Source organism: Ovis aries, chromosome 19 (assembly GCF_016772045.2).
Source record: "Ovis aries strain OAR_USU_Benz2616 breed Rambouillet chromosome 19, ARS-UI_Ramb_v3.0, whole genome shotgun sequence".
In the NCBI taxonomy this organism is placed as follows: Eukaryota; Metazoa; Chordata; class Mammalia; order Artiodactyla; family Bovidae; genus Ovis; species Ovis aries.
The window spans coordinates 10,995,636-11,009,748 of NC_056072.1; the positions used below are offsets into that span (position 1 = coordinate 10,995,636).

The 14,113-nt window shown below is 47.3% G+C and overlaps 1 protein-coding gene across 2 annotated transcripts in view; it reads left to right on the forward strand.

Moving 5' to 3' along the window:
• ITGA9 (integrin subunit alpha 9) overlaps positions 1–14,113 on the forward strand; it is a 368,750-nt gene that overhangs the window by 61,566 nt on the left and 293,071 nt on the right. For both annotated transcript variants that reach the window (XM_004018225.5, XM_060402078.1), the window contains exons 8-11: positions 767–835; positions 5,755–5,892; positions 8,756–8,861; positions 9,987–10,081. In XM_004018225.5, the coding sequence (XP_004018274.3) occupies positions 767–835; positions 5,755–5,892; positions 8,756–8,861; positions 9,987–10,081 (408 nt within the window). The remainder of the gene's footprint in view (positions 1–766; positions 836–5,754; positions 5,893–8,755; positions 8,862–9,986; positions 10,082–14,113) is intronic.

Sequence of the window (14,113 nt, forward strand, 5' to 3'; positions counted from 1 at the left end):
GTCATTTCCCAAACCAAACTCATATTTATCCAAGCAGCTATCCTGAAACTAATGTTCTATGGAACCACTTTGGAAAACTGCTTTGTCTAAAATACTCCCATCTACCCCTCTGTCTCACACAGTCGGCCCTCCGTATCTGTGTTTCCACACCTGTGGTTTCAACCAACCGTGAATGAAAATAGGAAAAAAAAAATCTAAGAATTTCCAAAAAGCAAAACTTGAATTTGCTGTACAAATGTATTTATACATTGTATTTGCAACTATTTACATAGTATTTATATTGTATTAGATATTCTAGGTACTGTAGAGATGACTACATAGGTTATATGCAAACACTATGCTGTTTTACATACAAGGCTTGAGCATCTATGGATTTTGCTCTCCCAGAGGTTCTGGGCCCCATTTACTGACACCAAGGGCTGACTTTATTGTGACACCTGCTAAGGCCCTAACTAACTGGAGTGAAGGAAATGTATCAGGGAAGAAATATTTCTCCCAGGAATTGATTTTTTGGTAGCAATTTGGAAGCTCCTCGGGTCTTACTAGGCACAGCCTCCGTAAATGATGTGGTTCAGGAGGCATGGGGGTGATTTCTGCCTCAGGATTAAAGGACACTTTCTTTGTAAAGTTGGTAAAGTAACTTGTCATCAGCTAGTGTAGGCAAACTTGTGTGTCTGTTCAGGCCTTTAAATAGGACCCCCAAGAGAATGCTGATAAATATCTGGTCATTGGACACATCTTACCTAGATTCTTTTTCCTTCCATAGGTTTATATTTTTAGAGCTGACCGAAGATCAGGCACCTTAATCAAGATTTTTCAAGCTTCAGGTAAAAAGGTGAGATCCTTGGGATTAGTGTCTTTTTGTTTGTTCGTGAGGTATCATCATGTGGAAATCAGTTCTTATTTAGAAAGTTGGCTTAAAGGCCTGTCTGTGCCCTGCATTTACATGTTGGTTCTACTGCATGTTGGAGCCTTGACCTTCTCAGCATCGTGTGTGACCTGCAGAATCCTGGATTCATGCGTGTTGTAGAGACAGGTAGCAAGATGAGTTTGTACATGACCAAGTTATAGCACAGAAGTCTTAAAGGTTGTCTGTGGTTCAGATACTCCTCAGGAGGACTGTGTGCCCTGTTTCTCTCTGCCTTTATCTCTCTGCCTCTCTGTCCCTCTCTGTCTGCCTTTCTCCCAACTCCAGAAAGATCACGCATTGTTGAGTACAGATATATGGCCGATTATCTTCAGAGGAGGCCTGCACACAAGTGGTTCTCCCTCTCCCTTATCTCATCAACCCAAAGCTGCCCCTCCTTCTCACATCCCGAGCCTTCTGCCCTCATTGCCATAGGGACCGTTGCCCCACAAAAACCAAACAAAGATCACCCGGTTCCTTTTGGGACTTTGAAATAGAAATAGTTGGGGAAGGCTGCCCTGAAATTAGTCCTGGCAAGGTTTATCTGCCTGTGTCATCTTGTTATCCTTACCCTCTTGCTAATTCTCTCCCTGCTTCCTGTAAGTTTCCATTATATTGTACCATGTTCTGAAATTAAGCCAGGTAGAGATTCCTTTGATCAACAAGTACCATTTTTCATGGGCTTATCAGTGGTACACACCTTAGCCTGGCTTCGGCTGGCAGGATTGTTTGGTGAGACTGGCTGCACTAAGAGGAGGCAAGTTTAGGCAGGGAGTGAGGGGGGTGATTTGGAGGCTTGTCTTGGTGGAGGCCATAGTGAGCTCCGGGAAGAAGCACAGAATACCTGGGACTTGGGAGGGAGATTTGAGGAGGTAGGTAGAATCACCTTTTGACATTCCTATCATTACCCTAAGAAAGGTCGGGAGGGGGCGCGTGGAAGATGACTGTTTCCTTCCTGGGTGGGCCACACACCCCAGTTCCGGTCCCGCTGTGTCTCACCTGCCTCCTGCCAGCCTGGCACCATCGCATATTGTTCTGCTGGGGAATCATGTTCTGAGTTCCAAAAGTCCCACTCACAAGTAGAGCTTTTTTTAATTTTTGCAGTTTTAACAGCCTTCATGTGTATTCTTAGTATATAACTGTCATAACCTTTTCAATAAAACGTACATCACCCGACCCAGTTCTGTGAGCTTTTCCCTGAGAGCAGCGCTGCCTTCCCCCGGGAACTATGCTGGCCTGTGTTATTTTAACATTTCCAAAACCCCAAAGCAACAACACTGGAAAAAGTCTGTGAGTGATTCTGCGAAAAAAAAAAAAAAAAAAAAAAAGGATTTCCAAGCACCTCTAAAGTTAGAAAAGAAATAACCCCCATGCCATTTCTGAGAAAAAGAGTTCCAAAGAGCAAGTAGGGGTAAATGTAGCCTAACGTTTCAGTTCTTTCTCCAAAAAAATCAGTGGGTGAGTTTTCCTGTGGAAAACCCTCCCTCCCTTTCCTCCCCTTCCAGTACGCTGGGCCTGAAAGCATGAAATTAGGGATTCCTTCTCCCCCCACCCCCCCCCAGGTTTACTGAATGTGACTGATGTATAACACTTTAAAGGCGTGCAGCATGACTTGATGCACACATATTGTGAAATCACTCTGAGGTTTGTTAGCACATCTCTCATCTTAGATAGCTACTATCTTTTAAGGACTCTTTAAAGTGAGTTGTGGGCCTTGAATCCCCTGTCACCCCGTTTTTAGAGTGTCTTCAGGTTCAGCGGTCACTGCGCCTCCCCTCTGCTCCCTGTGTCCCCACCTCCGCTGCCTGCGCCCAGGACAGACCCAGCTGATGCCGGTCGTCCTGGAGTAACCAGCCGTCCGTAATTGTGCCCTTTCTCCTTCTCAAAACCCTCCTGGTTTGCATGGTAGCTGTCATGGCTGCCCATCTCTGCCTGAGTTGTGGGCAGGTTTGGGGGAGCAGATTCGAGAGTGGTGGCATGAAAGGGAAACTTCCCGAGGATGTGATGATGTGGGTTGCAGCACAGACCAGCAGATCAGCTCGAGTGTCCTCATTCTGACACAACGGGGCTTCCTGAGGAGGGGGCCAAGGGCCAGCTGTCTCCCCTCCCAGCTACAGAGCTGCTGTTCATTTCCCTCCAGGCTCTTCTCGTCCTCTCCTTGAATCGCAGTGGCATCCATCCTTCATTGTGCCCTCTTGTTTCACCATCTTCCAGCTTTACCCACGTCATCATCTTGCTGATTTTGAAATAGACCGTTACTCCCTTTAGATGTCTTATTCTGCTTTTGTCAAAAGAAATGAGAAATTCATGTCCCTCTGACTTCTCCATTATTACAGCGGGAAAGGACATGACCCCAGACTTTCAAAGGATGTCTTTGCATTACCCCTGTGTCTGGAGCCACGCTTAAAGGAAGGTTCTGACTCAGGAAACCCCTGGTCCACTTCTGCTTTTGTGTGACCAGAATCTGGTCAGAGTTCTGTCTCCTGGCCTCACCGTAAGAGAGACAAAACCCCAAAGGGTTCTGGTCTTCACTGGTTGACATCCTTTGTAAGGTGCACATAAGAAATCACCAAGACAAGTGCAGTTCTGTTGGTAATAGAGACACGTGCGTGCACACTCAGTCACTTAAATAGTGTCCGACTCTTTGTGACCCCATGGACTGTAGCCTGCTGGGCTCCTCTGTCCATAGAATTGTCCAGACAAGAATACAGGCGTGGATTGCCATGCTCTTCTCCAGGGGATCTTCCCCAACCAGGGACTGAACCCGCATCTCTTACGTCTCCTATATCGGCAGGTGGGTTCCTTACCACTACCACCACCTGTATCCCCACATTTCCAGGTTGTTGGGAGAGCTCTGATCTGGGAACAGTCACCCCAAAGCATGTCATTGCCATATCCAAGTTTTATTGCGTTAACTGAGCATGTGAAGTGTTTATATGTCAAAACTTAGATAGGAAACTTCACGTACAGGGATTTCTGATTGAACACCGACGAAGACGCCAAGTTAAATAGTCCATTGGAATGAAACAAATAGTTCCCCTGGGACTCAGCCAGAGAGAACTGCCAACAACTTCGGTCTTCATGGCCTTGCCTGGGTCTTAGCGGTTTCTTTATGAAAGTCGAGATAGGGATATTGGCAAGGCCACTGAATTGGTGACCATCAACTGGTTTCTGCCCCCACCTCCATGATTCTGAAACTTCCCCGTGCTCTTCTCCCTTGGGAAGGGGTGAGTGGGAGTGGGTGGAAGTGGCATTGACACGTGACTGGGGAGGGACTTCTGAGTCCTGTCCCAGGCCGAGTTGCAGGAAATGGACCAAAGTACCCTCCACCTCTCTCAAACTCCCCTGGGTTAACTGCCAACAAACAGCAAAAGAAAATGCTTGTTCATGTCTGTAAAACCAGAGCCCTTTTACTTGAAAACATTTATTTTAAAAGGATAGCTTTTTTTTTTTTTTAATTAAAAACAGAGGTCACAGCCCTTGGAAAGGACACAGCCTACAAAAATTTTCATTTGGCCTGCATGGTATGTTTATTTATTGTTTTTAATATGAATTAGTTGTCAGCATTTTAAAAATAGGCAATTCAAATAAAATTTTAGAGCTTTGGTTTCTCTTAAAGGATGAGACAGCTGGTCTTTTCTGGGTCAGTCAGGAGTTGACTTCCCCTGGGTGGGAAGTTGCTCCTTTCACTGGGCCAGGGGACTCTGATTTGCCACAGTCTCCACCACCCTCTGTTTCTTAGACAAATGAGCCGAGCGTCACTTGTCACCTGTCAGCGTGCCTGTGTATCATTTGCTTTTCTCTTACACCTATTATATCACCTGTCTGGATCCCATTGGCTTTTGTGTTTGAGACCCCTGATTTAAAATAACAGGACCTGAGTCAGAGAAAGACAGATACTGCATTATATCATGTATATGTGGAATCTAAAAAAAGTGATGCAGATGAGCTTGTTTACAGAGTAGAAACAGACTCAGAGACTTAGAAAACAAACAGTGTTACTGGAGGGGAAGGCGGAGAGGGATAAGTTAGGAGTTTGAGCTTAACATATGCACACTACTATATATCAAATAGATAAGCAACAAGGACCTGCTGTATACACAGCACAGGGAACTGTATTCAGTCTCTTGTAATGACCTGAAATGGGAAAGAATCTGAACAGTCCATCACTGAATCACTTTGCTGTACGCCTGAAACTAAACACTGTATGTCAACTATACCTCAATTTAAAAAATGGTAAAAAAATATAATAATAACAGGTACTGGATAGAGCTATGATTAAGCCAGTATAACCTGGCTGTATTCCCTCACTCATCAAATAATCTTATGAGCTGTGCATCTTCTATTACTTCAGCACACACCTTCCTAGCCAGTCTTCAGTTCTGCCCAGGACTGGGTGAGGGTAACCTGTTTCTCATGTAACAGTTTATTTTCATGCCTGCCTTCTGTTGTGAAATTCCATATTCCTCACTTGCTTGGCCTTGTCAAATGTCTGATATATGAGGCACTTTTATTATGGTTATAACCTATGTCTGCAGCCTTAGCTTGCGTTTGTAAAAGCAGAACCTCGTGCTCCAGGGATTGGTCCATTTGTTTCCTCTTTGGTGGGGCTCCAAGTCAGTGGCATGGGTCTCCCATTGACCGGGGTCTCCACACGGCTGCCAGGAGGCGTGGGGAGTTGGGATCCACCGTTGCCCGAGCGCTCTTGCTTCCCGGGCAGCACAGCCAGCGCAGCCTCTGCGGGGCTCAGGAGCAGATGCTCGTCGGGCTGGGGGCTGGAGGGCAGCGGGGGCCCCGTGTGTGAGGGCGGACACTGAACGCTTTGTTGCAACTCGACTTGGTTACAGATGGGCTCTTACTTCGGCTCCTCCTTATGCGCAGTTGACCTGAACACAGATGGCCTCTCCGACCTGTTGGTGGGGGCCCCCATGTTTTCTGAGATCAGGGATGAAGGGCAGGTCACCGTCTACATCAACAAAGGAAACGTGAGTACAGAGCTGGGCAAGGTGTGGACAGGGTGAGGGAAAGAGACATTGCCCTGAGGAGTAGTGACTGAGGCCCATCACCCAGAGGAGGTGAACAGACTTGCTGCCTACCTTCAGAAAGCCCCGTGTTTCATCTATGGAAAGCTATATGCAGTGTGATGACTGCAGATATACAGGAGTCCAGAAATATCCAAATGACTAGCGTTGAGTGCTCCTCATGTACCAGGAGCTGTTTCTCTTGCTTCCTGTGAATGATCTCAATGACATATGCACATTTTTTCAGGGGGTCCCCATTTTTCAGGTGAAAAAACAGGCTCAGATAGGTGAAGTCACCTGCCCCAAATCACACAGGTAAAAAGCGGTGGGGCTGAGATTTGAAACGTAGGCAAACTGACTTTGGAGTTAGCATGCCTCATCTCTAGGTTATGCCACCTCCCTGAGAATATGTACACAGAGAAGCCTTCTCAGGGGACATGATGGCTGGAAGGAACCTTGAAGAAGAATAGGAGTTAGACAGACAGGTGGGAGTGGGCTGGGAGCTGGGCAACGTAGATTGAGGTGTCAGGCAGTGGAACCACAGTTCAGCATGGTGGGACTTGGAGGGGGGTTTATTAAGTGGGGACCAGCACAGTGGCCGTGGGCTGTAGTCATGACGTCCCTTAATCTGGAGAACTGGGAAAAGAACATAGTTGCGTCAGAAAGATGTCTCTGCAGCACAGTGGAGGGTGGGTGGAGGCAGAAGCTGAGGGACTACAGTGTACGCGTGGGAGCAAAGAGACCAAAAAGAAAGCAGAATCTTTTCAGGATCTAGAAGAAAGCGTATTCAACACGAGGGAAATGGTTCAATGAAAAAATTCTGTGACCACCAGCCTTTTAGCTAACTTGAGAAAATGCTTATGAGATAATCAATGGCAAAGCAGGATTAAAAACTGCATATACAATCAACCTTTAAAAATATACAAAATACATAAAGTTAGTAACAAATTGCTCTGGGTGGTGGTGCTTGGGTAGATATTTAGTTTTATCTTTATATACATAGTGAGAATATAATTCTTTCATAATCAAAAAAGTTAGTAAAAGTGTACTTTTAAGCTGTGACCAAGATGTTAAGTTAGTTAAGTTATCCTCATTGGGAGGGGGTGGTGGTATTTAGCTATAGCTAGGTGGGCAGATGCCAGAAAGAAAGGTCAGTGATTTAAAGAGGAGCCAGGGGATATTAGAGCCTTGGACTTTATTGGATGTTTGCAAGCTCTTTGGGGAGATGCCTCCTGGTACCTGTTGCGATGGCACCTGCTTCTATACTGACCTTCCAGGAAGGGAGACAGGGCAGGAAGGGGAGAAGGGAAGCAGTCATCATGGAGATGAGAACAGTCAGCATTCAGTGGCTGCCGGCCACCGTGTTTGCAGAAGACTGACTCGATGTTTGCATGGGTGTGAACTTGTCAGGCAGTAAGGTGACCAGCCCATCAGCCCCGGGGCATGCGATCTATGAGCAGGATCATTGCCCAGACCTTCTGCAGGCATATGGCACCCACACAACCTATGGCCAACCAATGCCTTAATGCCTTGGGATTACCAGAGTACCTGCCAACTGCTGCTAAGTCACTTCAGTTGTGTCCGACTCTGTGTGACCCCATAGACGGCAGCCCACCAGGCTCCCCCGTCCCTGGGATTCTCCAGGCAAGAACACTGGAGTGGGTTGCCGTTTCCTTCTGTTGAACTTCATCCTATGTGATGAAAGGTTTCAGGGCAGTGTGGAGCAGTGGGGAAAAATGGTGACTTGCCCTTGAATGTTGGTGTTCCCACGTACACACATAGCCTGTGTGATGTGGACGGCTCAGTTTGCTCATCTATGGAGTGGGCGGAGTCATAAGGTCTTCCATATGCAGTAACTATGTGATTTAAATGAGGGTGTGAAGATACAGTGGCTGGTACATGCCAGGAATCAGTGTTTCTCCTCTTCACCATGCTGATGGGAGGAAATCGGCGCATATTTGTGTTGTGAGGTGGGGGTTTCACTGACTTAAGAAATCATCACATGTTTATTTTTTGAAAGGTGTTTGTATATAATGGAAAAAAAAGATTTAGTCGTAACGAAAGCTTTGGGATGGCTTGTGGGTATACCGTGGCTCTGAGTGTCTCTACCCAGGAGCAGGGTTAGACGTTCTTGTGGCTCAAAACATTCGAGTGTGTGCTAACACTCTGATGGTCACGTGTCAGCGATTTGGGGGCAGAGGGGGTGTGGCCTTGACTGCCTCCATCACCACTGACCCTGCCCTCTGTTGGTTGGTGTTTGCTCAAGAAACACAACCCAGATATGAAAACGGGCATGGTTTTGTGTCCTGTTAACACCGCTTTCACCCCTTAACCCAAAAACTGGCTTTCAGTTTTTCTGAATCATGAGTCCCTCTGTCAAGATCACTAATACGTGCATCCTGCGAAACAGCTTTATAAACGTGTACCAAAGGCACAGGAGATCAGAAATGAAAATATGTATTCCTTTAAAACAACTTTGGGGATACTGTGGGGAGAGGAGACCGTGAGGACAGGCAGGTAGGCAGGTAGATAAGTTGGTGGAGAGTGTTAGGGCCGGGAGAGGTTTAGTCATTGGCCAGCAGTATGTCTCCTTCCCTCTAAAATGTGTCTCAGGTGATCAGAGACCCCCATGGTGCCCACGTGGAAGGGGCTTCTTTCACCCGTGGGTCCGGGGGACGTTGGGTTCCTGGGATTCTGCCCAGGTGTTTCCTGTCCATGGGTGTGCGGCGGGGGAGGGCATATTCCCAGCTCTGTTTTTTCACTCTTTTTTTGGTTGTTCGGTTTGTTTTTGTTTTGTTTTCCGTTTTCCCTCCACCCTGTTTCCCAGGGAGTCCTGGAGGAGCAGCTGACCCTGAGCGGAGACGGTGCCTACAACGCACACTTTGGGGAGAGCATCGCCAGCCTGGGCGACCTGGACGATGACGGGTTCCCAGGTCAGTGAGCTGGCTTCTGTCCTCTTACCTGGCCCTGGTGTGGGCGCTCCAGGATCCACCCGCCCGAGGGAAGGCCCGTCCATGCACTCGAGGCAGAAAATACCTGTGAGACCATGTTTCCCATGTAGGCACAGGGCTGAGCCCTGACTCTGATGGAGTTTTGCTTCTCTGAAATCCCTCCTCGTCAGCTCAGTGCATAGGGGCTTCTGTGGTGGCCACGTCTGAACCAGCTTCCTCTCGCCACAAACCCTTCTTGTTTCTGAGCCTCTAATGCTCCACGATGCTCTGAGAGCACGCTGGACTGACTGAAGGTGTGAGTTTGGGGAGGGGTGGAGGTGTGTGTGCATGACCCCTGGTTCTCTTTGGCCTGAAGTTCTCTTTTGGTCTGTTCAGGACGTCTTCCCATCGCTGTGTGTGCTGGGTTCAGACATCAGGACTGGTGGGGGCCACGTCACTGGTGGGGAGGGCCGAGGCGGAAGGTGGAAGATGGGCCTCAGCCCGGGCATCCAGGCTTCTTTGAAACCATAATTCCACTGGCCGTAGAGGGCCTCATTCAGATATTGGGGACCTCTGCTTGAGGTTGGGTGGGTGATGCCCTTAACCCTTGACTTCCCATCTACAGACACATGACTTTTGTTAGAAGCAAATTGAAGAAAGGGAGAAAGATCTCAGCCGTGTCTCAAGAGTTGTCAGTTTATGAGAATAACACAGAGATTTTTTGTTCTTTTTTTTTTTTTATAAAGTGAATACTGTTTTATATAATTCCTTTACCCAAGGGTAGAGTTGACTTTCTCAGCTATGCAGTAACCATTGTCTATGGAACTCTCTTCTCTGATGGACAGACATTAGGGTGGGTGGTTGATATTCACATTCTTTTATTGCACAAGTTAATAATTTATCTTGTGAAGATGAGGTAGAAATTGTTCTGGTATTAAATTCTTCTCAGCTTCTATAATTTTCTTTCTACTTTTTTTTTTTTCCTGCTGCTAAGAGATTGTGTGCCTAGTTTAATGCCTGAACAAGTAGCAATCAAGACCTCTCTAGACATCCTGTGGGAATTAGAGAACCCACTGTTACATTATTCCGCATGGTTTTTCTAACGCAGAGCTGCCTTTCTTCCCCCAGATGTGGCCATTGGTGCACCCAAGGAGGATGACTTTTCGGGAGCAGTGTACATCTATCACGGCGATGCCAGGGGCATGGTCCCTCAGTACTCCATGGTAATTGGCATGAGAATGTCTTGGGCGCTGGTCATACATTCATTCTACAGACACACGCAACACCCAACATTGCTCCTGCCTTTACCTTCACCCCCTCCAGTGAAGGATGCAAACCACTGATACCGCTTCTTAAATCTGAACATGTTTATAGACTCCCACGTTTGCTCATATCTAGGGAGGTATTCTGCCTATAGAAGATAGTATCCAAATTCTTAGCCACAGTTAGAGAGGCTTATGGAAGAAGAGGAGGCTTGCCTTTTCTGGTTACGGCTTTGTCAACCATTTATGGTGAGCCAACGGATTATCCTGTAAAATATAACCTAGAACGACAATGGTCCATGGAGGAGGGACCTGGAAGCTGTTCACGGGGCTGTTGTTACAACTGGCATTAAAACTGTCAAAGCCCTGGCCTCGTTCCCCTGGACCTGGGAACGTGGAAGTGGTGAGTTCTGTTTTTTTGCTTGAAGTTCAATCTTGCTGATGGTGTCAAGCCTAGCCCCTGGGAAAAAAGGAAGTCACTTTCTGGACAGAAGCGTGATCAGGATGTTTGTGGATGTCTGTGTGTAGAGTGGCACAGGCCTGGGTTCTTCTAGCGAGTCAGCAATGGAAAGGGACTGAGCGCACGTCGAGAAATTTCCAATCAGCCCATACTGATTTACTGAACGTTTCTTACTTTCTCGCCTCCTTCTACTCAAGCTGACACTTCTCGTCACCAAGAAACTTGCCTCATATCTTGAATATTGGGAAGGAAACCAAACTCTGAACTGAGTCCTCTTCTTAGGAAATGTTCTATAAAATGAAAGAGGAGGTATTGAAACCTATCCATGTATGGAAGTCTCTAGGTAGGAAAAGACTTTCCAAGTTGATTTTAAGGGGCAGTACCTACATGTTAAGTTCAGTGTGTCCATTCCTAATTGTGCTTCCTGCAGCAGATAAGAGTCAGCTGATTGAGGGTCAAGGGCTGGTTGGCTGGCTGCCAGCTGAGCCCAGGCTCCCTCTCCTGGGCCCCCTGCTTGGTTCTGTGATTCCAGCAGGAGGCAAGTGCCGAGGGAGGTGCTGGTGAGAGCAGGGATGCTTCCTGAGTGCCTGCTCTGCTGTCTTACCTTCAGTCCTCATCACAGCCGTGTGACGTGGGCACCTCTGCCATCCACCTTTCCTATATGAGGTGACTGTAGCCCAGGGAGGTGCATTGACCTGCCCATCGTCACCAGCTAGGAAGTGGCAACTTGGCCACTGAGACTTTGTCAGTCTAACTCCCAACCCTCTTATTGCAACCACTACCCTCAACTCCATATCAGAAAAAGGAACACTGAGAGAAGCTCCTTTGGAAAACAGAAATAGGGAAGCTTATTTTGCTGGGAGGCATATTTACTCCGAGGGGCCTTCATCTACGTGGACCATGCTCCGTGCATTAGAAATGAGTAAGTCCGAGTCTTTGCAACCCCATGGACTGTAGCCTACCAGGCTCCTCCATCCATGGAATTTTCCAGGCAAGCATACTGGAGTGGGTTGCCATTTCCTTCTCCAGGGGATCTTCCCGACCCAGGGATTGAACCAGGGTATCCTGCATTGCATATAGACGCTTGACCGTCTGAGCCAGCAATGATTAGGGTGAGAAATGAGTAATGGTGGGAATAAACTCCTAGGGGATTCAGCTGGCTCGGCAGGAGGCAGAAGCCTCCGGGGGAAATGTGGGGGCCACACCCAGTCCCGAGGGGCTGCTCTGCTGTGGGTCAGGGGGCTCTGCTCCCACTGTCACAAGCTGAAAGTCATCCAGGGAGTAGCCATCCTTGGGCAGCCATTGAGGTCACTCTCCACGCTTCCTCCTGGAAGCTTGTCGCCGGACCTGGGAAGCTAATTGCACAGAGAGGCGATTACAAGTTGAGAGACCCCGCTTCCCTTCCTCCTGCGGCCCTCCTATGTTTTGTGGTGTTGCTGGGAGGGATCCCTGCAGATAACTGAAGTATACATTTTGTGGTCAGCGCGGATTGTCTTTATAGGAAGCAGGGATCAGCAGCTGGATCCGTCCTGCCTTTGTCAGCACGCAGCCTGGCTCGTTAGCTCTAACAAAGAGAAGTGGTTTGGGGCTCTTTAAAAAAAAAATGAGAAGAAAAGAAGCAACCGGTGATTACGCATTTCCAAGCTCCTAATGTATATGTGATAAGTTTCGTGATTTAAAAGGAAGAAAAAAAAATCCTTTAATGCCAGATTGTCCAGGGCCCAGGCTTGGACAGAGCGGGCATTGTGTGGGTGAACTAGAGAAGGAAATCAGAAACAAGTCTGGGCAAGGGGATTGCTTTTCTTTGGCCCAGATTGGTATTATTTCTGCTGGATATATTGTGAGATTGGGGTCTGAAGTTCTTCCATATTACTCTGTAACTCATTCCTCTTCCTCGAGTTTACCATGAAAAGTGTTGATTTTAAGATCCTCCTGTGCCTTTCTCAACTTGAGCCCCCCGGGCATGTCCCGGCGGCCCCTGTGATCTCTCTCCTGCCATCAGGACACCGCATGAAAACCTGGTGAAGCGGAGGTTTCCCAAGGCTCCTGGTTTTCATTTAGAGTTATTAGCACCAAGCGGACTTATCTTCCTGGCTTTATGGCATAATGGCCTGCAGATGTCTGTGGGATAACTTAAGCCTGCATCACCACCCCCAAAAGGACCACCCCTTCACTCTTCCCGGCTTGTCCCAGCCACAGCATACCTCAGAAATGCAAACTCAGGGCAAGCTGCTGCTCACATCTTTGGACCTCAGAGCAAGAGATGCTCCGCTTCAAAATGTGGCTTTTAGGAAACACACAGACGCACATCCCTGTTTGTTTAGATGGAGCCACAGGGGAACATAGGGCTCTGTCTGTTAGCAAGATACTTTTCTTCAGTGTTTCCTACAGTGCTCTGATTTTTACTTTAACATTTGCACACTTCCTGTTGGATGGTTTCACTGAGGTGGCAGGAGGAGGGTTGTTTGCAATTACTGGCTGCTGGGGAAGTCCCTGCTATCTCATATGTAGGTCTTATAGAAACCCTCCCTCCCCATACTTGTGATTTCTTTGCAGGAAGGAACAGGATAAGGCAAGAAAGTCCCAAGTGAGCCCTGGGTATATATATACCTGGTTTTGACATGGAGGCTGCTGTGTGGCATAAATACAAAGCACTTCTCTTATCATCCACAATGAGGGCCTTGGGAGGGAAGCCTCACCAGGGAGACTGTTTATAGAAAGGGAAGAAATAACAGGTCAGATCCCAGAACATGGCACTTTCCTGATTTGGAAAGTTTGGCATCTTTGTGTGGAGCTGTGCCGCACACGCATGGGTGTATGACAAAGGCTGGGTGTACAATAAATATTCTTGCGCCAGTACAGCATGTGTTGTTGTTAGCACAGGTTGGGCTTGACGACGACAAAGAGATAAATACAGATGCTGGTATGGCCTGCTGGCAGAAGAGCTGTCAATGCTGAATGGTTGGTTGAAGGCTGCCTTTCAGGGCAGCTTCAGCTGATTTTTTTTTTTTTTTTCCTTCAGTTTACAAAAGATTCAGGACCATGGAGTTTTAGATTTACTAGGTAGAGCTGTTTCGTCCTGTCTGTGATTCTCAGGAGCCTGAACATCTTCTGGTTGGCTTGATGGAGAGGTGGTTTCCACGTCATCTTTTCTAGGTAGATGTGTTGATTCCTGTCCACCTAGAACTGGGCTCACGTGTGCATCTTAGGAGTGTTCCATGTTTAGTACATGTTTAGGTAGAGAGATGTGAGGAAAACGTGTTCTGAGGATTCCAGCCAGCTATACCTGTATAAAAACAAAACAGAACTTCCCTTAGAAATGGCAGTTGACCTTAATCCATTTGGAGCTTCATTCAGTACATCAAAACATGAACATGCTCATCTAGGTGGTTTGTTCACCGAGCTTAGAAAAAGTTGTAAATGGTGACATTTGACTCAGGCAAGTACTAATAAAGGAGTGTGGGGTCTTCAACTGCCTGCTAAAGCCCCCGATCAAATTCAGGCCACATTTTTTTTTTTCTTTGACCAACTTC